Below are 20,805 nucleotides of genomic sequence, written 5' to 3'. Positions count from 1 at the left end.
TCAACACCTGGAGAAGGCATCTTGCAGTTGTGGGTGGGAGAAACCATGCACCTCTTCCAGCGTCCTGACTGGTGCATGCTCAGCCTCAGCAGGTGTTCTCATAGGGCCCCACTGGGCACGCTGCTCTGTGGCTTGGTCCTCCCACTGTGTGGTTGGTACCGCCTCTCATGAAACCTGGGTGTGCCTGCTGGAATGGGGTAGAGGGCTTCTGCACAGCTGGGGGCGTCAGCAGGCTCAGGGAGGGGTCTCTGGCCTCCCAGGTCTCCACTCATCTGCAGCTCAAGGCCAGGCCATTGTGGGGAGTGCCTGGATCACGGTTGGACCCTGGTCACACCCAGGCTGCTGGTTTAGAGCAACTCGGGGCCATATGGTGGCCTGGCTGGGTTTTGTCAGGTCATTGCGAATCTAAACAGTCATGAACGGTCATGAACTTCTTGAGGAGCCTGACCCCTGCCCTCTGTGCCCACAGGAGCGGGACGGCATGCGCGCCATCCTGGGTTCCTACGACAGTGAGCTGACTGCGGCCGAGTACTCGCCCCAGCTGACGCGTCGCATGCGTGAGGCCGAGGACATGGTGCAAAAAGTGCACGCGCACAATTCAGAGATGGAGGTGAGTGTACGGTGGGCGCAGGGCCAGCCACCCGGCTGGCTTCCGCATGCTGGCCCCGCTTGTGACCTGGTGGCCCGGGAGAGGGTGGCCCACCAGGGGACCGCTGCTAGTACAGTGTCACAGACAGACCTTCAGTTCTGATTGGAAAGGTTAGCTCCAGCCGTGCTGAGGGAGTCATCATAAATATAAGTGCATTAATAGCCATTTTATTACGACACATTTGGCTCCACATGAAACATTAATGAAGAGGGATTTGCAGGGAAGGCTCCCTGACACCTTCAGTCGTCCCTGGCATTTTTTTCATTGAGAGATTCCTCCTGTCTGTGTGCGCCCTGTGCGCCCTAATCAGTTAATTACAAGGCTGACAGATCTGGTACCTCTGGTGCCATCTGTTTGAGTTTTGTGTATGTCAGGTGAGGAAGGGCTGTCACTGACCGGCGTGGTTACCCCGTCTTAGCTCACTGGACCTGCACATCTGGCCCCTGGCCCTGAGGCTTCCAACATGGGCTCGCCCCTCCCACCAACGGCTTTTAGCAGAGGCTTTGGTGGACAGATGGGCACCCAATTTGTCTCAGCTCCCTGCCATGGGCCCCACTCGCCTCCTAGTCTTCCCTTCCTGGAGTCCTGCCTACTTGCTCAGGACTGGCCTAGTCTCAGCAGAGAAGGTCCCTAACTCTCTCCTCCCCCTTACTGTGGTCAGCAGTGTAGTACGGCATCACCCAGCCTTCCCATCCACCCACCTCTGGAGTCCTGGGCGAGTCTAGACAGGTAGAGGATGCCCAGACTCGGCCAGCGTCACTACCACCACGGTCTGTTCCTCTCTGTCCTGGTCACTGTTGTCTTTGCTCCTGGATGTGGGCACAGCTGGGCCCCTCCAGAAGCAGGCAAGCCCCTTGTTGGTTTCCTGCCCTTCTCCCAGGCCCCAGTGACCCAGATCTGCATTGGGAGAGACACTCCCCAATGCATAACTCTGGCTTCCTGGGATCCCCGTCTTTGAGGCTGGGTGCTGACCCTGAGATGCAGCCTCAGAGCCCGTTCACTGGCTCTGCTCACTGTCCTGCCTGCTAGAACAGAGGCCCTGGTCCTCCCAGCAGAACATCCTGTCTGGTCCTTCTTCACATGCCCTCCTCACCCTGTCGTCTACAACAGGCTCTGTTAGCCTCCACAGGAGCAGCACCCCCACACACACTGGGCCCAGGTTGCTGCCTGCAGGGTGGACCGAGCATAGGGAGACTGGCGGCCCACCGGTTACTGTCCCCTGGCCTTTCTGGAGCATCAGCAAGCAGGTGAAGTGAAGCTTACTCAGGTGTTAGTGATCAGCAGGCACCCCCCCCCCCCCACACACACCAGCCTTTGGAGTGTGGAGGCGATGGTTGGGTCAGCGCATCCCCAGGGTTGGACCTGGAGTGGTCCCATCCTGCTCAGAGGCTTGGGTTTACCCGTGTGGAGAACTGTGCGCCTCCCAGCCCCCACCAGGTGGCAGCAGACAAAGCCACGGGTCCTGCTCCTGTGTCCAGGCCTTGGGTGGGGACAGGCAGTGTCTCTTCATCCTCTGTTCCCACTCTCATTGCTGAGCCCCTCTCTCGTCATCTGTGCTGGAAGCAGGGTGTCCTCCCCAGGAGGCTGACAGGTGGCTCTCCGACATGCGTCCTGGGGGCGGTGTCGGGGTGCAGTGAGGGTAAGGGACACCATGGCAAGGCCTGCCATGTGCGTGATCCACAGAGCTCCTTCTGCTGGAGGACCGTGTGCCTGATGAGCTCAGTTTGGCTGCTGGAGCTGAGGCGCCTCTGCTCTCGGGGTTGTGCGCGGATCAGGATGAGGCGCGCATGGGAGGGGCCTGCGAGGAGCTCTGGCTCATCCACTTGTGGGGATGTCCGTCATCCTCGCAGAGAGCCCACTTCGCTCATGCTGTCCCATGCTGTCTGAGCTAGTCTGGCTAGTTCTCCGGCAGCCCGAGCAGGGGCGGCCCCACTCGATGATGTCACAGAAGTGCTCCAGGTAGCACGGACGCAGATGGCCCCTCTCTGTGGTCACTGGAGGACGAGAGCGTGGTAGACAGGTAGAAAAAGTGGGAAAGCACAAAGTCCTTCTTGTTCCCGGGCGTCACAGCCTCGGTCCCGGCAGGGGCACAGAGATCAGGCTCCCTCCACAGGCCCCGCAAGGTCATCAGGCTTCCCAGCAAGGGGTCAGTCTCACGTGGGCCCGGGGGTGGCTCTGTCAGCGTCTTGGAGGTTGTGCAGCCCTTAGAGGGAACGGCCCAGGTTCAGTCCATACCTTCTCCCACACTGGCTCTCTGGCAGCACCAGGACTACCCGCTTCCCCTGTGGGAGGCTATTGCCCCCGAGCACCACCCAGGGGAGGTCTGAGTCAGGGAGAAGGAGGCCCAGCTTTAAGAACTAATCCCTTTGTCGTGAAAAGAAAGGGATTCAGAGGGGGTTGGTGGTGGGTCCCAGGTTCAGGAAAGAGTTGCATGAGCTCAGGGATGACGTGGATGTGAAGGTGACCGTGCCCGCTGTGTCCAGAGCAGTGGCACCAAGATCAGCCCACCCAGTAATGCCAGCAGTGAGAGGTGGGAGTGCTATGTGGCAGCTGGTGCCGAACAGCTCTGCCCCTCCCACTGTCACCGTCTGTGACAAGCTTCAGTCTCTGAATGGGTGGGCATCCTATCCCCCCAACCCCCATGAAGGTGGGCCCATCCCCAGCCACCGTGCTGACCCTCTCTGCACAGCGGGCGGAGGAGAACCTCTGGAGGCATTTTGGTGTGGTCGGTTCTGGCCAGGCGGGGGACCAGGCTTAGGCTAGGGATGCAGCCCACCCCCCGCCAACATGAGTCAGCAAACAGGGGTTTTGATGCACAGCTTCCTTGGGAGCCAGTGGCTGGGACAGAAGGAATGTGGTAGTGGCCGTGGGCCGTGAGTTGGGGTCTCTCAGGTTCAGGAGCCTCGTGGACTCCAGGAGGCAGTGGTAGAGCCTGCCTTCTAGGTGGGACACCAAAACCCAGACATGGGCCTAGCAGAGCTGAGTCCTGCAGATGTGTGTCCCCATTGGTGGATGGAGAGTGGTGGGTATGGGAAGGTGCAGGTGGGTTCACGCTGTTCACACAGGCTCATGGAGCCCCTGGCTTTGTGGCAGCCTGGGGGGCCCAGCCCTACTTGCCCTCATCCCATCTCCAGCCTGCCATGGCCTTGCCATGGGGTCTTGTGTCCTCACCACACCCTCTTGGGGTCCAGACCATCGACTGCAGGGCGTCTCTGAAGCCCATTTTACCCCTTCTCTCTGCTGTGGGGCTGCGCTCTAGAAAGGAGCCCCCAGCCCCTCCCTGCTGAGGCCCCAGGTCCTCGGAGGTGGCAGAGGGGCTGTGGCCTCGGCTCTGCCTGCTTCCTGACCCTCAGTGGGCAGCCAGCCCTGGGAGAGACCCATGGCTCAGCGAGTGGAGCTGTTCGTCCACTTTGGGCAGGGGCAGCACGCTGGTGCTGGGAGCAGGTGCGGGCACCCCAGCTTGGAACCTACTCTCTCGGTCACCCAGGTCATGTGCTGACCCCGGGCCCTGCAGGCCACGGGGTGCTGCTCTCCAGGGCTTGGGGCAGGGTTTCCTGTTCTTGGTTATTAAACAGCGATGTTTTACATACTAGGAACTTGAGAGCTTTCAACTGCCCCGAAAGGCCTGTCAGAAGTGTATTAGTTGAGAATTACATACGGACACACAGTGACAAGTTATGTCACTTCGTAGAACCTGGTTGTTAAGATTCCTTGGTGTCTCTCGGGCAAGACCTCTGTCACTGCACGGATGCACCCATCGCTTGGGGGACACATGCGGGCCCTGGACCAGCAGTGGTGCTCCGAGTGCTCACTGGCAAGGCCCCAGTGTTGCCTTCAGGGGCCATGGGGAGCCACGAAGTGCATGCAAGGAGATCACCCCACAGCCCTCGGGGTCTGATTACCGAGGCAGATTAACTCTGTGCAGCTCCCCGCCTCCCTGATGGATTGCCTGTCTAGAAGGCAGGGTCTAGGGGGACAGAGGGGGAGAACATGATCGTGCTGGAAGTCGGGTATGCGTGATAGGTGCAGTGTGCGCATCTCTCTGCTCCCCACCCCCACACCTGCTGCTGCTTCCTTTTATTTCCTTCCTTGTTTTGTGTTCTGCCTTCATGGCTGCCCTGTGTGTCTTACCCTCCCCTCCTCCCATTCTCTGCCATGGCTTCCCTCAACCCATCCCCATCCCTCACCCTAAGCTCCTATGTCTTCTCACTTGGGTTGGTAGGTTGGCTTTGCCCATCAAGGGCCAGACAGTACGTTCTGTGGGCTCTGCAGCCACATGCTCAGCTGTGTGTGGCTGCTGAAAGCAGCTTTGGGCCCTCTGTGAATGGTGGGACGTGGGCATGGGCATGGGTGTGTGCCCATAAAACTTTATTGACAAAACAGGCGGGAGGCCTGGATTTGGGTGCCGGCTGTAGTTACAGGATGCCCGCTCCAGCCCCACTCTTCCTGGGACCCCTGGCATGCTGCTGCTTGTGTGAAGCCACCATGGTGGGGGGGGGGGGCTAAGCCAGCTTAGCAGGTGCCCTTGGGCAGGCACAGGGAGAGAGCTGCTCCAGGGACCCTCTGTTCAGTAGCGGGGAAGGTGGGGGTATTGGGATTTTGACAAGCTTCCCTGCTCCTTGTGAGCCGCTGCCTTTCGCTCCTTCAGCTTAATCAGGTTGTTCTGATGTGGAGCACGTTTTGAGTCCGGCAGACACGTTTCAGTGGAACAAGCTGGAAGTGTTGAGATTGGGAGAATCCCAGTAGCGTGTCTCTGGTGAAGTTTGTGCCGTTTTGCATGGATTTTGTTTATTTCACTTAATAAAGCGGCTGCAGAAGTTCGTAGCCTATGTCACGAACCTTCCTGTGTCGACAGAGCTATAAATATGCAGCTCACGCCACCCTGATTCCACATATCAGCCTGATTTGTTTTTCTGATTTATTTAATTAAAACAGATTGCGGTGCTGTTGGCTTCATGAAGGTATGCGGAAAATCCCAATTTCCAATGATTCTCATGGGAGCCCGATGATGGTGCTCGGGTCCTCCTGTCTGGCCAGGGCTGGTTTGGCCTCCGGAGGAGCCCCGGGTAGTTCAACAGGTCTAGGGCCCACTTTTCCTACTTAGGAAAGTAGCCACTTACTGTCCTTGCATGAAGAACTTGGGGTCACTATCCTGTGAAAAAAACACAAAAAACTGAAAAATCTGTAGACAGCATTGAAAGGCAGTCACTGTGTGGTGGACAAAGGGAGATGAGAAGGGGTCAGTGAGACGAGCCAGGCTCGGGGACCCCTCTTTGGGGAGTGCTCTCCGAGTGCATGGGCAGGGAGACTCACGGGAGACAGGTGTTGGGTGGAGGCTTGGGCTCTCGTGCAGAGGACTGAGGGAGGAGGTGGGGGAGTCGGGCTGGTGGCAAGCTCTGTGCAGACACATCAGCGGAGCCCTGGACTCCGGGGTTGGGGACTGGCCTTGTTGGACCCCTGGGGAAGGGCGGACACTGGACTTGGCAGACCGGCATCCCAACCGCCCTGAGGCGGGAGTGGCGGATACAGATTGCATTCATCCAGCGGTACAGTGTGATGTTTAGGTGTCCACGCCTGTGGTGCAGTGACCACCACAGTCCAGCTTGTCACCCCTGCATCACCTGGCCTAGCTCAGCCGGTTTTTTCCTATAGCAAGAATATCGAAGATCTGCCGTCAGCACATTTCAGGCACGTGGGGCAGTGCAGTGCTCTGGTCCTGTCACCGGGCTGTGCTCGAGGTCTCCAGGTGTTGTTCACCTCCCATCGGCAGAGTGCACGCATGCGCCCACACCTCCCTGGCCCTCCCACCCCTGCCCCTGGCAGTCATGTTTCTCTTCTCAGTTTCTGTGAGTTCACCGTTTTCAGATTCTGCATGTAAGTGAGGTTTCGTAGTGTTTTTCTTTCCAGTTCTGTTTTAAGTATTTTTCACTTAGTGTGATGTCCTCCAGGTTCGTTCATCTTGTCACAGATGGCGGGGCCTACGGCCTCTTCGCTTCCTCGTCTGTTGGCCACTGGCGGGCATTGTGCCTGCTCCTGGGTCTCGGCTGCTGCGACCGGTCCCATGACAAACCCGGAGTGCAGGCACTGATTTGCGGGAGTGACTTTATTTCCTGTGGACATGCTTCCAGCAGTTGGAGTACTGGATCACATGGGTCATATTTCTATTTTTAATCTTCGGAAGAGCCTCCGTACTGTTTCCCGCGGTGGCTGCGCCACTGCACATCCCCTTCAGCGCCGGGGTCTGGATGGGGATCCCCACACGAACAAGCGTGAGGTGAGACCCCACGGTGGTCCTCATGTGAGTTTCCTTGATGGTGAGGGCTGCTGAGCATCTTCTCATGTGCTGGTTGGCCATTTGTATCCTCCAGTAAAGTTTCTATGTTGATCGTTTTCCCATTTTTAGTTGGGTGTTTGGGTTTTTTTGCTACCAGGTTGCACAAGTTCCGTACATGTATGGCATGTTAGCCCTTCATCCGATAGATGGTTTGCAAATATCTCCTCCCATTCTGTATTTTCTCCCATTGCCTTGAATTTTGCTGATGGTTTTCTGTGCTGTGCACTAGCTTTTGAATTGGATGTAGTCCCACTAGTTTATTTTCACTTTTGTTGCCTGTGCTTTAGGTGTCAGATTAAAAGAAGTCAGTCACCAAGGTGAACGTCAATGAGCTTTTCCTGTTTTCTTCTAGGATTTTTCTGGTTGCAGATCTTTGTTCTGTGTTGATTTTGTGTGTGTGGTGTGAGATTGGGGATCTATTACTGTTGTTTTCCACGTGGATGTCCAGTTTTCTTAACACGGTCCCTCGAGAGCCTGTTCTTTCCCTGTTGCAAATCCTTGGCACCTTTGTCAAGTGCTAGTTGAGCATATATGCATGGGTTTACTTCTGGGCTTTGTGTTCTGTCCCATTGGTGTGCGTGTCTGTTCTTAGGCTGTTATGCTGGTTTGATTACAACCGTTTTATGGTAGTTTGAAATCAGGAAGCGTGATGCTCCAGCTTTGTTCTCCTTACTCAAGATTTCTGTAGCTACTCAAAGTCTTTTGCGGTTCTATACAAAATTTAGAATTCATTTTTCTGTCCCTGTGAAAAAATTTTGGGTTTGCACTGAATCTATACTTTGCTTTGGATAATACGGACATTTTAACAGTAGTATGTCTTCCCATTCATAAGCATGAAGAATATCATTTTATTTATCTGTGTCTCGTTATGTTTCTTTCATCAGATTTTTATCATAGCTTTCAGTCTACAGGTCTTTCACCTCCTTGCATAGATCTATTTCTAAGTGTTCTATTATTTTTTTTTATGCTGTTGCAATAGAATTGTTTTCTTTTTTGAATTGTTCATTGTTAGTGCATAGAAACACACCTGACTTTTGCATGTCAATTCTGTATCCTGCAACTCTACAGAATTCACTGGTGAGTTCTAATGGATTTCTGGTGGAGTCTTGTTTGCTACACGTTAGATCATGTCACCTGCAGGGACACTTTTACTAATTCCCTGCAGAATTGGATGTCTCTTACTTCTTTTTCTTATCTGATTGCTCTGGCTAGGACTTCTAGTACCATGTTGAATAGGAGTGGAGAGAGGGCATCCTTATCTTGTTCCTGACCTCAGGGGGAGATCACTACCTTCTTACTGCTGAGTATGACGTGAGCTGTGGGCTTGTCCTGTGTGGTCTTTATTATGGTGAAGCACTGTGCATTGGTATCTAATTGATTTTTATCATTAGAGCATGTTAAGTTGTATCAAGTTCTGTTTGTGCATCTGTTGAGATGATCATATGATGTTTATTCTCCATCCCATTAATGTGGCACATCCCATTGACAGATTTGTGCATCCTTGCATCCCGGCGATAGATCCCACTCAGTCATGGTGTGTGACCCTCTTTTTAAATTTTTTTTAATTTATTTATTTGGGACTAAAAACATACACATGTGGAGGGAGGGGCAGGGGGAGAGGGAGAGAGAGAATCCTAGGCAGCTCTATGCTGAGCATGGAGCCTGACATGGGGCTCTCAATCCCATGACCTGGAGATCACAACCTGAGCCAAAAATCAAGAGTCAGATGTTCAACCAACAGAGCCACTCGTGCGCACACATTGTGACTCTATTAATGTACTGTGGAAAATGGTTTTCTAGTACTTTCTTGAGGATTTTTGCATCTGTGTTCATCAGGATACTGGACTGTGGTTCGGTTTTCTTGTAAGATCTTTGCCTGACTTTGGCATCAGGCTAATGCTGGCCTTGTAAGATGAGTTTGGAAGTGGTCCTTTCTCTCTGGTTTTTTGGAGGAGTTTGAGAAGAATTGGTAATAATTCATCTTTAAATGTTTGGCAGAGGGGTGCCTGGGTGGCTCAGTTGGTTAAGCGTCTGCCTTCAACTCAGGTCATGATCCCAGGGTCCTGGGACTGAGTCCCATATCAGGCTCCCTGCTCAGTGGGGAGTCTGCTTCTACATCTCACTCTGCCCCTTCCCCCGGCTCATGCTGGCATGCTCACTCTCTCTGTTGCAAATAAATAAATGAATAAGTCTTTTTTCTTTTATTAAATAGATGTTTGGTAGAATTCACTGGTAAAACCAACTGGTCCTGGGCCTTTTGTGTTGGGAGATTTTTATTACCAATTCAGCCTTCTTACTTGTTACTGGTTTGTTTGGATCTTCTGTTCCTTCCTGGTTTATTCTTCTTCTTTTTTTTCCCCCCAAGATTTTATTTATTTGACAGAGCACATGTAGGCAGAGCAACAGGCAGAGGGAGAAGGAGAAGCAGACTCCCCGCTGAGCAGGGTGTCTGATGCAGGTCTTGATCTCAGAACCCTGGGATCATGACCTGAGCTGAAGGCAGACCTTAACCACTGCACCACCCCCACATCCTTTTTCATGGTTTTATTCTTGAGATTCTTGAGAGCTTGAGTCTGTCCGTTTCTTTCAGGTTATTCTGCATATTGGTAATTGTCACTAGTAGTTTTTTACGCACCTTCGTATTTCTGTGTTATCTGTTGCAATGTCTTTTTTCGTTTCCGATTTTCTGTCAGGTGTCTGTGTGTGTGTGTGTGTTTACTGAGTTTTGCGAAAGTTTTGTCACTTTTATCTTTCCAGAGCAGTTCTTTGTTTCTGTCCTCCCCTATGGATAGTCGTCTCAGCCCGTGATCTGTGGGGTCACAGCGGAGACTCCTGCCCCACACCTTGCTGATGTCCCAGGCCAGTCCTTTGTTTCCTGTCTTAGAGCAGGAACGCGGTGACTTTGGGACTGGCTTCTTTGTGTCTGGCTCCAAATTAAACCTCTGTGACAGTGGTTCTTGAACTTGGTGCATGTCCAAAGGGCGTGAAGGGCTGTGGGTCCCTCCCTATAAGGCTGTGACTCTGGGAGTGTGGGGGTTGGGCTGAAACATTGTCCCTATGGCAAATTCCCAGGTTACCTGACCGCACTGGTCCCCACTCACACTCTGAGAGCCCTGCCCGCTGAACGGGAGGGACCGAGCCCTGCACTGGGTACGAGGCACACCAGGGAGAGCCTCATGGTGCCTGGGTATGCTCTGCGTATGGAGAGGTGTCGGCCGCTTGGGTCACAGCAGCAGTGGCCTTGGGGCATGGATCTCTCCTGACGGGCTGCACTGCCACCAGGGTCGCCTGATAGAACCCGGGCCCTGGGCTACCATGCAGCCCCGGGAGCATCCTACCGCTGGTATGGCAGCAAGCTTGTCTTGTGGCTGCTGTCCATGCAGGGTGGGCTCTTTGGGGCCTCTGCCAGACAAAAACCACGAGTGGGCGTGGGTTGGGGCCAATGACTGGTCGGTGTCTCCTTTTCCCTTCTTTTTTTTTTTTTTTAAAGATTTTATTTATTTATTTGACTGAGAGAGATCACAGGTAGGCAGAGAGGCAGGCAGAGAGAGAGAGAGAGGAGGAAGCAGGCTCCCTGCTGAGCAGAGAGCCTGACACGGGACTCGATCCCAGGACCCTGAGATCATGACCTGAGCCGAAGGCAGCGGCTTAACCCACTGAGCCACCCACACGCCCTCCTTTTCCCTTCTTCTTGAAGTAGAGAAAAGGCAGGAAGTCTGAGAAGTAGAGAAAAGGCATTTGAAGTAGAGAAAAGGCAGGAAGTCTGAGGCTTCTGTCTCATTCCTTCTGTGCAGCCTGTGACTTCGGCGCACCCTGGACTCCCTGGGCTTGCACCTCCCTGCTCCTCTCTGTAAGGCATGTGGAGACTGTGTTCAGCATCTTCCCCAACCCTATCAGACCGTTCTCCCACTGCCCGTCCCGGCCTGTGGGTCGGCCCCTCTGCTGGGCCCGGGCTCCGCTGCCGGCGGGTGCTGATCCTCTGTCGCGGCTTCTCACCTCCAGATAAAAATAGCCACACAAGGTCTTGGCGCAGCCTCCACCTGTCACATGTGGCGCGTGGGCTTGGAACATGTGTCTGAGCGCAGTGGCCCCCTGCAGGCCTGGCTGGAGGACGCATCTCTGGAACAGGAAGGGCTGTGGGAGCTGCCGGGCTTGATGTGTCTCGTGGGCAGCCTTGTCTGCCTGATACGTGCTCCTGGGCCTGCCGCCTTCTGGGGAGTTCCTGGGCCCTGCACCCGATGTCCCTCTTCCCGTGCCGCCTTCATACATCCGCACTCCAGCCAGCCCCACTGCCTTTCGGGCCCGGGTCGGCAGGGGGTGCTGGAGCTCAGGGCCTAGGCCGCCCGACGCTGTTGCAGGCGCACCTTCAGGATGTGCTCCAGCCTTGCAGCTGTGACGGACCCAGGGGATGGGGACTCCAGCCAGCCTGCTGTTCCCTGTCCCCCAGCCTCCCTTCTGAGCCCCTCTGTAAGCCTCATGCCTGAGAAGTCCCATTACCTCCGTAACCCCCAATGTGCAGGACGAACACCAGCGTGCTGGTCACATACGTCCTTCCCTCCTTTCCCAGTGAGGACACTTGGGTGCGGAGCCAGACTGGATGACAGGAGTGACATCTGAGTCCACATCTGGGGCACACGTGGGTTCCTCCAGCCCTCCACCCAGCCTCCAACACTTGAATGCTGGCTACAGGAAGGAAACAGCCCTTCTTGGGGTCCTGAAAATGTGGTCCACGGGCCTTGCTTGGACTGTAGGAAACCCAGGCAGTGTGACCACTGCCACCCTGCCTCTAGACCTCGTGCGACTGTCTGAGGGCTCCGGGTGCACCTTCTTTCTCTTCTCCTGGGTGTGAGCCTGGCTTTCCCTGAGGCCTCAGTGTCTCAGGCGGCGCCGAGAGCCTGCCTGCTGTGAGTGGGACAGATGCCGCAGATGACGCAGCCTGCGTCCAGCCACCTGTGGCTGACGCGTCCGGGAGGTCTGATGGCATTCTCCTGCTCAGGCAGCAGCCTGGCCACAGCAGAAACCTCAAGGGGGAGGCGGGAGTAAGTCCCTGCGGAGGCAGGCTGAATGCTTCGAACAGATGCCATCCTGGCCGGCAACTGCTCTCATCGACAAGCGGCTTTCTGTGTAGACAGGCCACCCCGCGGGTAGACCTGGGCCCGCCTGCTGCCTTGGCCAGGTGCTGCTTCCTGCTCCCAGCTGTTCCCCAGCTGTCCTGAACATGTCCCTCCAGGGGGGTGACACCTGTAGGGACAGTACCGTAGGAAGGAGTGACAAGCTAAGGCCCAGCGGATGGGCTCTCACCAGCGGCCTTGGGGTAGGAGGGGCTGGCAGGTGCCTGACCGCTCCAGTAGGCCCAGGCCCCGTAGGCTCTGTGCCTACATCAGGGCTGGGCGAGCATCTTGCCCACTTCCCAGTCTTCTGGAAAGACTGGTGTGTTAGAACCTTCTGGTGTTGGGTGTGGGCCAGGAGGTGCAGGGATCTTGGGTCCAGGGCATCCACGGGGTTGGGCGGATGAGGCTAGCACACCGCACAGGTCTCCTTGTCTGTGTGGCCTACCTTGACTCAGGCCTGGTCGCTGACTGGGCTGCTTTGTGGTAGCACACTCCAGGGTGGGGGGACACTTGAAGAGGTGCCTGGCACTGGGGGTGGCACATGGGGGCCCTGGACACCTTTCTGACCAGTGTTCCTGCAGGGCTGTCATCTGTCATGGGTACACTTGGATGGACCATATTTACTGCTTGACTGGGAGTGTCCCCTGGGCTGTGGCTAGTTCTGTTCAGTCCTGATGCGGCTGCATTGAGCCGTGGCTGCCCACTGTGCTGCCGCGGGGAGCTGCCCGCCTTGCCCTCTTCCTCCTGTCTCCCCACCCGCCCTTTGTCCCTGCTGGAAGCCCGGCTGCTGTGTGACAGGAGTCTCCTCTCTCTCGTCAGCACTGGGACCACAGTGCCCGCTCAGCATGCATATCCTCTCTCGCTGGTCCCCTGTGGCCTCTGTGTCCCATAATGCATAGACGCAGCCAGTGAAGGCTGCTAGAGTCTGGGTGAGGGTGACCAGTCCTCAGTCCCTTGGGGGCCTCTCTGCTGCCCCTTTCCCCAGCTTCCTTGGCACCAGCTGTTCCATGTGCATGAGCCAGAGGGCACACGCCCCCCCCACCCCGCCCCACACCCACGGGTCTGGCCCTGAGGAGAGTCAGCCCACCCAGCAAGAGGCTTCGCCCTATGCTGCCTGCCCCTACCCATCCCATCCCCCGGTCCTGCGGCTCCTCGGCTGTGGGCTTGTGTCAGCACCCCACCCCATGTCCTCCCCAGCCTGAGCCCTCCCACATGCTTGGGGTCCTGGACACAGAGGGCCTCCTATGGGGGCCATAGACAGGTTGTGGGGTGGTGTTTGGTTATGGTGTGCTTCTTGCTCTTAGAAACTTCTGCCTTCATGTAGTAGAATGGACCGTTGCCTCCTCTGACTCGTCCTGCAGGGTGCAGGGGCCTGTGTTCCAGCCTCCCTCTTGTCGGGGTGTGACACACACAGTCTGCCACAGTGATCCCTCCCTGCCTGTGGGCACACTTCCCTATAACTCCTTCCTCTTGGTGGAGCACCTCGGGGGTGGGGGGGGGAGCGCCCTCTGCTCTCCTGTCACCTCTGTGGGACACAGTAGTTGTCAGTGTCTGTCTCATTGAGCATGACAGGTACTCTTGCACTGTGTGGGACCTTTGGCCTGGCCAGAAGTGGGGTGGCAGAGCCTCCTGGCCTCACTCCCTAGGCGGCATTATTTCTGACAGCTGCCCCGAGGTGGGACTTCCTCGGAGAGGTACAGGCCAACGCTCCATTCCCAAGATGGGATTGACTGTCCTCCAAGTCCCGTTTTTGCCAGCTCTTCTAGTTCCCTGGGATCTCTGCAGCCCTCACGGGTGTCTGTCAAAGTTGTGCCATTTCCGAGCCCTGAGTCGTGCAAGGGTTGGAGAAGCACACCACCTGCATCTCTGTCTTGCAGGGACTGGGCTATTGAGCAGGGCACCGAGCATCTTGGATCAGCCTTTGCCTGTTCATCACGGTCTCTGCGCCCCTGCTCGCACGCGTCGGTGCAGAGACCATGGTGACGTGTCTGCACCCATCTGCAGTTCTGGTGGTGGGTCCCTCTGCTGCCCAGACTGCCTCGGTGGTCACCGCTCCATTTCTGCGGCTCGTTTGCCGAGTCTGAGTGCAAGAGCCTGGCTGACACCTGGTGTGCCCATGGGCAGACTCAGCCCTCGCCTTTCCTTCGTTCCTGGCTGACCTCACACTCGAGAGCTGTGTGGGGACGCTGGTGTCCCCACTGGGCACACAGACACACCACAGCCTGTGGGTTAACCCCTTGCCGTGGAGCACTGGGCAGTTTCCGATGGTGGCCACCGCAACACAGCTGGTCATATGTCCCGTGGTTTCCTGTGAACACATTTGTGGGTGGGATCCCTGAGCGAGAGGGGACGCATGTTAGACTTCAGGCAAAACCCAAGTCATGCTGCAGAGTGGTTTCCTAGTTTTAATCCCTGCTGTCTGTCCTGATGGCTGGGATCGCCCAAGTTCTTTGTCTCTGCTGGTGAGATGGGTGTGAGCTGGTGCTTCATGGCAGACCTCAGCTGGCCTGTCCCTGTGCTCGTTGGCACAGGTGCTTTGCCCTCTGGGAAACACCTGTCTTGTGCCCTCTTCTCTGTCGTGTGGTTTTCATTACTGCTCTGTAGCTCTGTCTCTGCTGTTGACCAGGTAGGCGGGGTGGGGTTATCCCCAGCAGGAGCCCACGTGGTGTTGGGGGCAGGTGGCCACACTGCCCAGGGCCTTCCACCTGGGGGGCAGCCTGCATCACTCACCTCTCCCTGACAAGCCACGCACAGATGCCAGCCTGAAAGAGTGGGAGCCGCTCCCGCTTCCAGGTGGGCCACATCCCAGCTACGCAGAATGGCTCTTATCCTATCCCTGTGAGTGTGCGTGTGGCCTCTCCCAGGTGGCCCTGAGTTGCAGCATGATGTTCCCTTGGCTTACTCCTTCAGTTTTCCTTCAGACGTCATGTCCTGCCCACAAGAGGTGGTCTCCACAATGCCTGCCAGCCTCCCTCCCCAGCTCCCCTACTGGCCCACCTGTGCCCCCCCCCCCGCCCCGGCCAGCCCTCCACCCACCCTCCTGATGGCTGTGCCCATCCCTCTGTGCCTGGCCTGAGGTGAGGCCAAAGCAGGTGGGCTCTGGCATGAAGCTTAGCACTCGGGCCTAATGAGCAGTGTTTGGTTTGGGTTTTCGGCTTGGTGTTGTGGCTGGGGGGGTTAGCAGACTGCACTGCTGGAGCGGTGATTTCCATCCCGCCTGTGTTCGCCGTGTTATCAGCTCCGCTCCTGGGAGTGTTGGTCACGTGGCCTTGCAAGGTATTGACAAGCGTTCAGGAGCCCTGGCCTCGTTGGCAGGGCTGGCGTGTTGGGAGTGGGTGTGCTTAGGGAGCTTGGTGGGTGCACCCAGACGTCGCGACAAGATGCAGGTCTCCCTCAGCCCGAGGACCCAACACCATCGGCTTCGTTGGCGACCACCTTCCAGCTGCCCTTCTGCAGACCTTGGAAGCTGGGTGCTGGGACCCCACTTGGTGCCCTGAGCATGGAGGCCGTGCATGACCTCTGCATGTCTGTTGCTTGTCGCTCTAGGAAGGACAGCGTGTCCAGTCTGCAGGCTGCTCTGGTCTCTGCTCAGGGTCAGGCTGTTCCTCGTGATGGCACGGACTCTGTAGCGGTCACCTCAGCACCTGTGTCCCTGGTGCTTCTGCACAGAGGTGGCTACTGGCATGTAAGGTAGTGGCCTCACAATTTGCTTGCTGCATCTGTTTTCACTGTTTTCTGGGAAAGGTATATGACTGCTTCTGTCCCTGCATGGCGTGTCCTAGACTGATGCTGCTCAGGAGGCATCCATGCAGGACCCCTGGCCGGCTGCTCACCATGCTTCTGGCATTGAGGCCAGGGGCACACGGCAGTGATGAGGGCCTGGGAACCCGGCCCTGGGTGCTGGTGGGCAGCCCCGGACTTTGGTCTGCTGCCTGTTTCACTGTGGTGTCGTGGAGACGTAGCATGCCTGCTGCACTGGCCAGGCTGGGAGGGTGGCCACCCCTGAGCTCCTGCCTGCGTTGCTGGGACCTGGCCTGGCCCTGCTGTTGTCCCTGGTCAGGAGCCTCCCTTGCATCTCTGTCCTGGGGTGGGCCAGGCCCCCAGGGAGGATCCTAGAGGCCCGTTTAGGGGACAGTGGCCGGGGGGCGTCAGGGGTTCTCCTGATGTTGGCCCTATTGGAAATGTTACCTCCGTAGCTTCCTCCAGAGTATGAGCTTGGTGGGAGGGCGTGCTTTGTACTCCTGGTGCCAGGGGTGGGAGAACTCCATCAGGAACATTTCTGTGCCCAGGATTGCATTGTTGCTTCCGAGGCTCGGCGGTGGACTTCCCACTGTGTGTCCCAGCACTCCACCCCTGTCCCCGGGCCGCCTTGCAGCCTTCAAGACCTCAGGCAGTGGGGTGGTAGGGGCAGTGGAGAGGGGCAGCGGGAGGTCCACTGACACCTGCTTTCTGTCTTGTCCTGAAGGCTCAGCTGTCACAGGCCCTGGAGGAGCTGGGAGGCCAGAAGCAACGAGCAGACATGGTGAGTCTCTTGGTGGTGGTCTCCGTGGCCACAGGGAGCCCGGGGCATGGGGATCTTCAAGCCTGGGCGCGGAAGGAATCATATTCCTGTCAGGCGCAACCCTGCGGGTCTCTGATGGTCACAAAGTGTCCCCTCGCAGAAATGCAGGAGGGGATGGGACGGGCATGGGGCTTGGAAGCTGGAGCCTGGCCCCCAGGGACTCTGATGTGGGGACCCCAGTGCCCTTTCTGCTCTGCTCCCTGACCTGCTTGACATGGAGTCAATGTGAAAACCCTTGTGATCCCCGCTTGACCCCCATGGCCAGGTGGTCATTCGGTAGTACCCTGGCTCTGGGCCCATGGCAACTCCACCTCATAGGGTGTGCAGACAGACACCCGCCTGGCCCTGCAGCCCGCTTTGCCCTGTTGAGCACTAGGTGTGCTTCTTGGCCGGGTGGCCTTGTGGCCGTATGCTACCTTCTTGGACCACGTTTCCCCAGGTGGGCCGTGTGTGGGGCTTGGTGGGCTGTGGGCCGGCATGACTGGCCCTGGCCTGGGCGCCCCACACTGAGAGAGACTTCCTTACCACCATCGGGGGACAGACAGCATTGCTTTTAAGGCATCTTTGTCTCATACGAGCTGCAGGCCCTGCCTCCTGCTCTGGCCCATGGTCTGCTCTCTGTGGGGACCCAACCAGCAGATTCACAGGGAGGCCACAGGACACATGTGAGGTGCTGTGGGGGCAGCTCTGTCCCAGGCCACACACCAACTAGTTGGGGTTGGGGCGGGCTCAGGGACTCACGTCACAGGTTGGGGTTCCTGGTGTGCAGTCATCATTTGTCAGCTCCTGACCTTGAGCAGGTTGCCTTTACCTGCAACACAGGAGTGGCCCACAGGTTGACGTGTCCGGTCCTTGGGGATGTTTCATCCGTTCTACAGCCGCCCCCACCACCTCAGGCTATCCAACTGTGTCTTATTGCCGCTGCCACTGTCTCCATAGTGGAGGGCGGGGCCAAGCTGACCTGAAACCTGCCCCCTTGTGAGGCAGGGGCCTGGGCATGAGAGGGGATGAGGCCCAGGCTCCAGAACCCGGGAGCCTGAGGCTGACTGTGCTCAGAGCCCCTAACTGGCGGGATGTATGGTGGGCATCAGTCAGACTGGCCGTGCCAAAGGTAGACACAGTTTAGTTAGAGTGTGAGGCCAGAGGTCAAGGATGGCAGGATGGCCTCAGCAGTGGGTAGAGGAGTCCCCCGTGGGATGGGAAGATTGGGGAGGGCAAGCCAGGAGATAAGCATGGGAGTCTGAGATGCTGTAGGATGTTGGGTGCCTAGGCCTGGGGTGTGAGCTCCCACATTGAAGCTCTCGAGACTCCTGGCATGTGTGGGTCCTCTGAAGCCAGTCAACCTAGCCAGGAAGGCAGAGCCTGAGGTTCGAGCCCTGTCAGGCTGCTCCAGTACTGGGACATGCAGCCCCACCTGCCAGGAGCAGGGAGGCAGCCCCGCAGCACCGTCCTGATGCCACGCACTTGCTCTTCGATCTGTAAGTCAGCCCGCTCTTTTCGCCATGAGGGCCCGAGGGCACATCTGGTCCCCGCAGTGTCTGAGTTCTCCGCAGGGGCAGTCACTGTTGACCGAGGGGAACCACCATCCTCCGTGTAGAGGCTTTGCCCTTCTCTGGCAGGGCCCGGCAGGGGCGCTTGCCTCCGGTGAGCCTGGGGTAGGAAGCTTTGTAAACAGCACGGCCTAGCTCGCGTGTGTGTGCACGACTAACAGACTGTGGGCGGGGGACAAGCCCGGGGCTGCAGTTCGGCCTGCCTGGTTTCTAGACCTGCGGGGTGGGGGTGGGGGGAAGAAAGCCAGGGGGAGACCCTGATTTGTGGGTCAACATGCATCGTCCCCTCGGCTTTGATCTGAAGGGAAATGTGCCCGAGGGCATGTGTCCATGCCGAGCACACAGGCAGGCAGAATGAAGATGGAGCCATGCCGAGCGCAGGCCCAGCCCTCCTTCCCTGGCTCCTCAGGGTTTGGAAAGGGCAGGAGCTCCCACAGCGGGGCCGCAGGGTCCGCTGCGTCTCGTCATGGGGATACCCGAGGGACGTGGGGCTGGAGGGCAGCTTTCCCACCTGTGTGTTCCCTTGTTCTCTGCCCATGACATTTCTTTTCATTGTGTAAAGCTCCCTTGAGCCCTGATGTACTGAAGCCCGGTTCCACCTCTGGACCGATTATACTGGAACTTGTGGGGTGGGGGACCCACTTCTGCCCAGGTGCTGCTGACGTCAGCCAGGGCGGGCGGCGCTCTAGACCTGGCGCCCCTGCCTCCTCTCAGGGGCCCCTCCCCAGCGCTGCGGGGCCTTTGGGGAACACGTTCGTTGGGGAGCTTTGGGCGAAACGTCCCCGTGGCTCCAGCCCCGCAGAGCTGGGCAGGCAGGTGGGGACCCGGCTCTTCCCCCAGTGCACTCCCGGCTGGAGCCTGGAGGCGCCAGTGCTTGGTACACATAGGCGGGAGGTCTAAGGGATGCTAGCTCCTTTAGATCTGGGCTGTGGCTGGCAGCTGCCTTCTGATTGTCACATCTTGAGCTTGTGTCCCACTTGTTTCTCTTCTCTCTCTGCTTCCCGATTAGCAGCAGCACCCAGTGGAGTATAGCAGGCCTCCCTCAGAGGCCCCTGGGCCCTCCTCTTCCTCCATCCTCCCTGGCGGCACCTCTGCGTTCTGAGGCAGTGAGTCCAGGTGGGCCCCTAGCCCATGAGGAAGTAGGTCCAGCCCTGCTTGGAAACCCTATTTGGTGTGGCAGTTCAAAGCAGGGTCCATGGCCAGAGCTCCCTGTGACATGGGGACCAAGCCACTGTGGGTCTCACTCTGTGGCCCTCAGCCTGTTTTGGGGACAGTTGTGGCAATGGGTGTGACGGAGGGCACCTCTCATCGCAGGAAGATGTGCCCCCCAGCCTCTGTCCAGGTGGGTTGGGGACGGCCTGGGTCCTGTGCCACCTGTCCCAGCCTGATGTCTCTGGGTCCTAAGTTGATTAACTATTTAGGAAAGGGGAGAAAAAAGAATATAAACATCTGTAGCTAATTGCAGATGACAAGACAAAGACAGTTTGCCTTTCTGTTATTAATTAGCAAATGTATGCTAATTAGGAAGCATGGCAGAATTCAGTCTTTTCTCTTTAAATGCAATTAATATCACAAGGAAAGATGTCCTGGGCCATAGTTGTATCGTTAACATCCCTCACCCTAATTAGACATGGCCAGGGGTGGCTGGAGAAATGAGCTTTTTGATTATAACTATGAAAATCCCTCTAATATTTTATGTACTCCAGGGAGCAGGAAGTGAAGATTTCTTTTTCGATTTAAGGGGAATGACACCCCTCACGACTCTGGGTAATGATGCTGTCATCTGCCTTGAGTACCGTGTCCCCTTCTGGCTCCTGTGGGCTTGCACTGGCCAGCGCAGGCCCGTGGTGGATCAGCCAGGAAGGGCTCTGGCGGGAGAAGTTCCATCCATGCACTGGTTGCAACAGATGCTCCTGGAGTGTGCATGGTGTGGCCACATCCCAGCAGGGCAGGCCCGTTGTCCTGGGCTGAGGAGCGTCTGTGGGGCCGCAGCCCTCGGCTTCCATGCGTCCTCTCCCAGCCTGCGGCTTCCATCCCAGAGCGCCAGCTGCGGCTCCGAGGGGCTGGTGCGCAGATGGTCGGAGATACTGGTGAGCGGCGATTTTCAGCTCTGCAGAGGGGCTGTACACCCTAGCGTGTGCCTTGCTGATGGGTGTGGAACCGTGAGAGCAGTGGGGGGTGCTGGGAAAGCCAGGAGGAGTTGTGTGCACTCCCATTGTTCAGTGCTGAGAGCCAGCATCCGTATGTGCCTGCCGCCCGAGAACCAGGCCTTATCGCAGCCTCCCAGCGTTGCCAGCTGCCTTCCGGAAAATTATTACAAGAATCTCCCGGTTCTGTGACTGACAGTGACTCGTTTCTCATCCCGGATCCATCCTGCCATGCAACCAAGTGTGGGGGGGGGGGGGCGATGATTACCCTGCCCCCACCAGAGAACTTCATCTGTGGTGGGGGAGTCACGCAGGCTCATGGGGGACGTCATGCAGGGACCCAGGGCTGGTGGCAGCCTCGGATTTTGGCCAGCCTGTTCCCTCGCAGGGTTCTACACACATAGAACAGTGTCTGAGTGTGCCATCTGCTGCTGAACCCCAGCATGCTGGCCG

General features: G+C 57.2%; 1 protein-coding gene across 6 annotated transcripts in view; it reads left to right on the top strand.

The window, feature by feature from the left end:
• The window catches only part of MAD1L1 (mitotic arrest deficient 1 like 1), a 310,570-nt gene that overhangs the window by 162,972 nt on the left and 126,793 nt on the right, over positions 1-20,805 (top strand). For all 6 annotated transcript variants that reach the window (XM_082714045.1, XM_082714046.1, XM_082714047.1 and 3 more), the window contains 2 exons: positions 470-610; positions 16,560-16,616. In XM_082714045.1, the coding sequence (XP_082570171.1) occupies positions 470-610; positions 16,560-16,616 (198 nt within the window). The remainder of the gene's footprint in view (positions 1-469; positions 611-16,559; positions 16,617-20,805) is intronic.

Source organism: Mustela nivalis, assembly GCF_964662115.1.
Source record: "Mustela nivalis genome assembly, chromosome: 19".
NCBI classification, from domain to species: domain Eukaryota; kingdom Metazoa; phylum Chordata; class Mammalia; order Carnivora; family Mustelidae; genus Mustela; species Mustela nivalis.
This window is presented reverse-complemented; position numbering and strand designations above follow the sequence as displayed.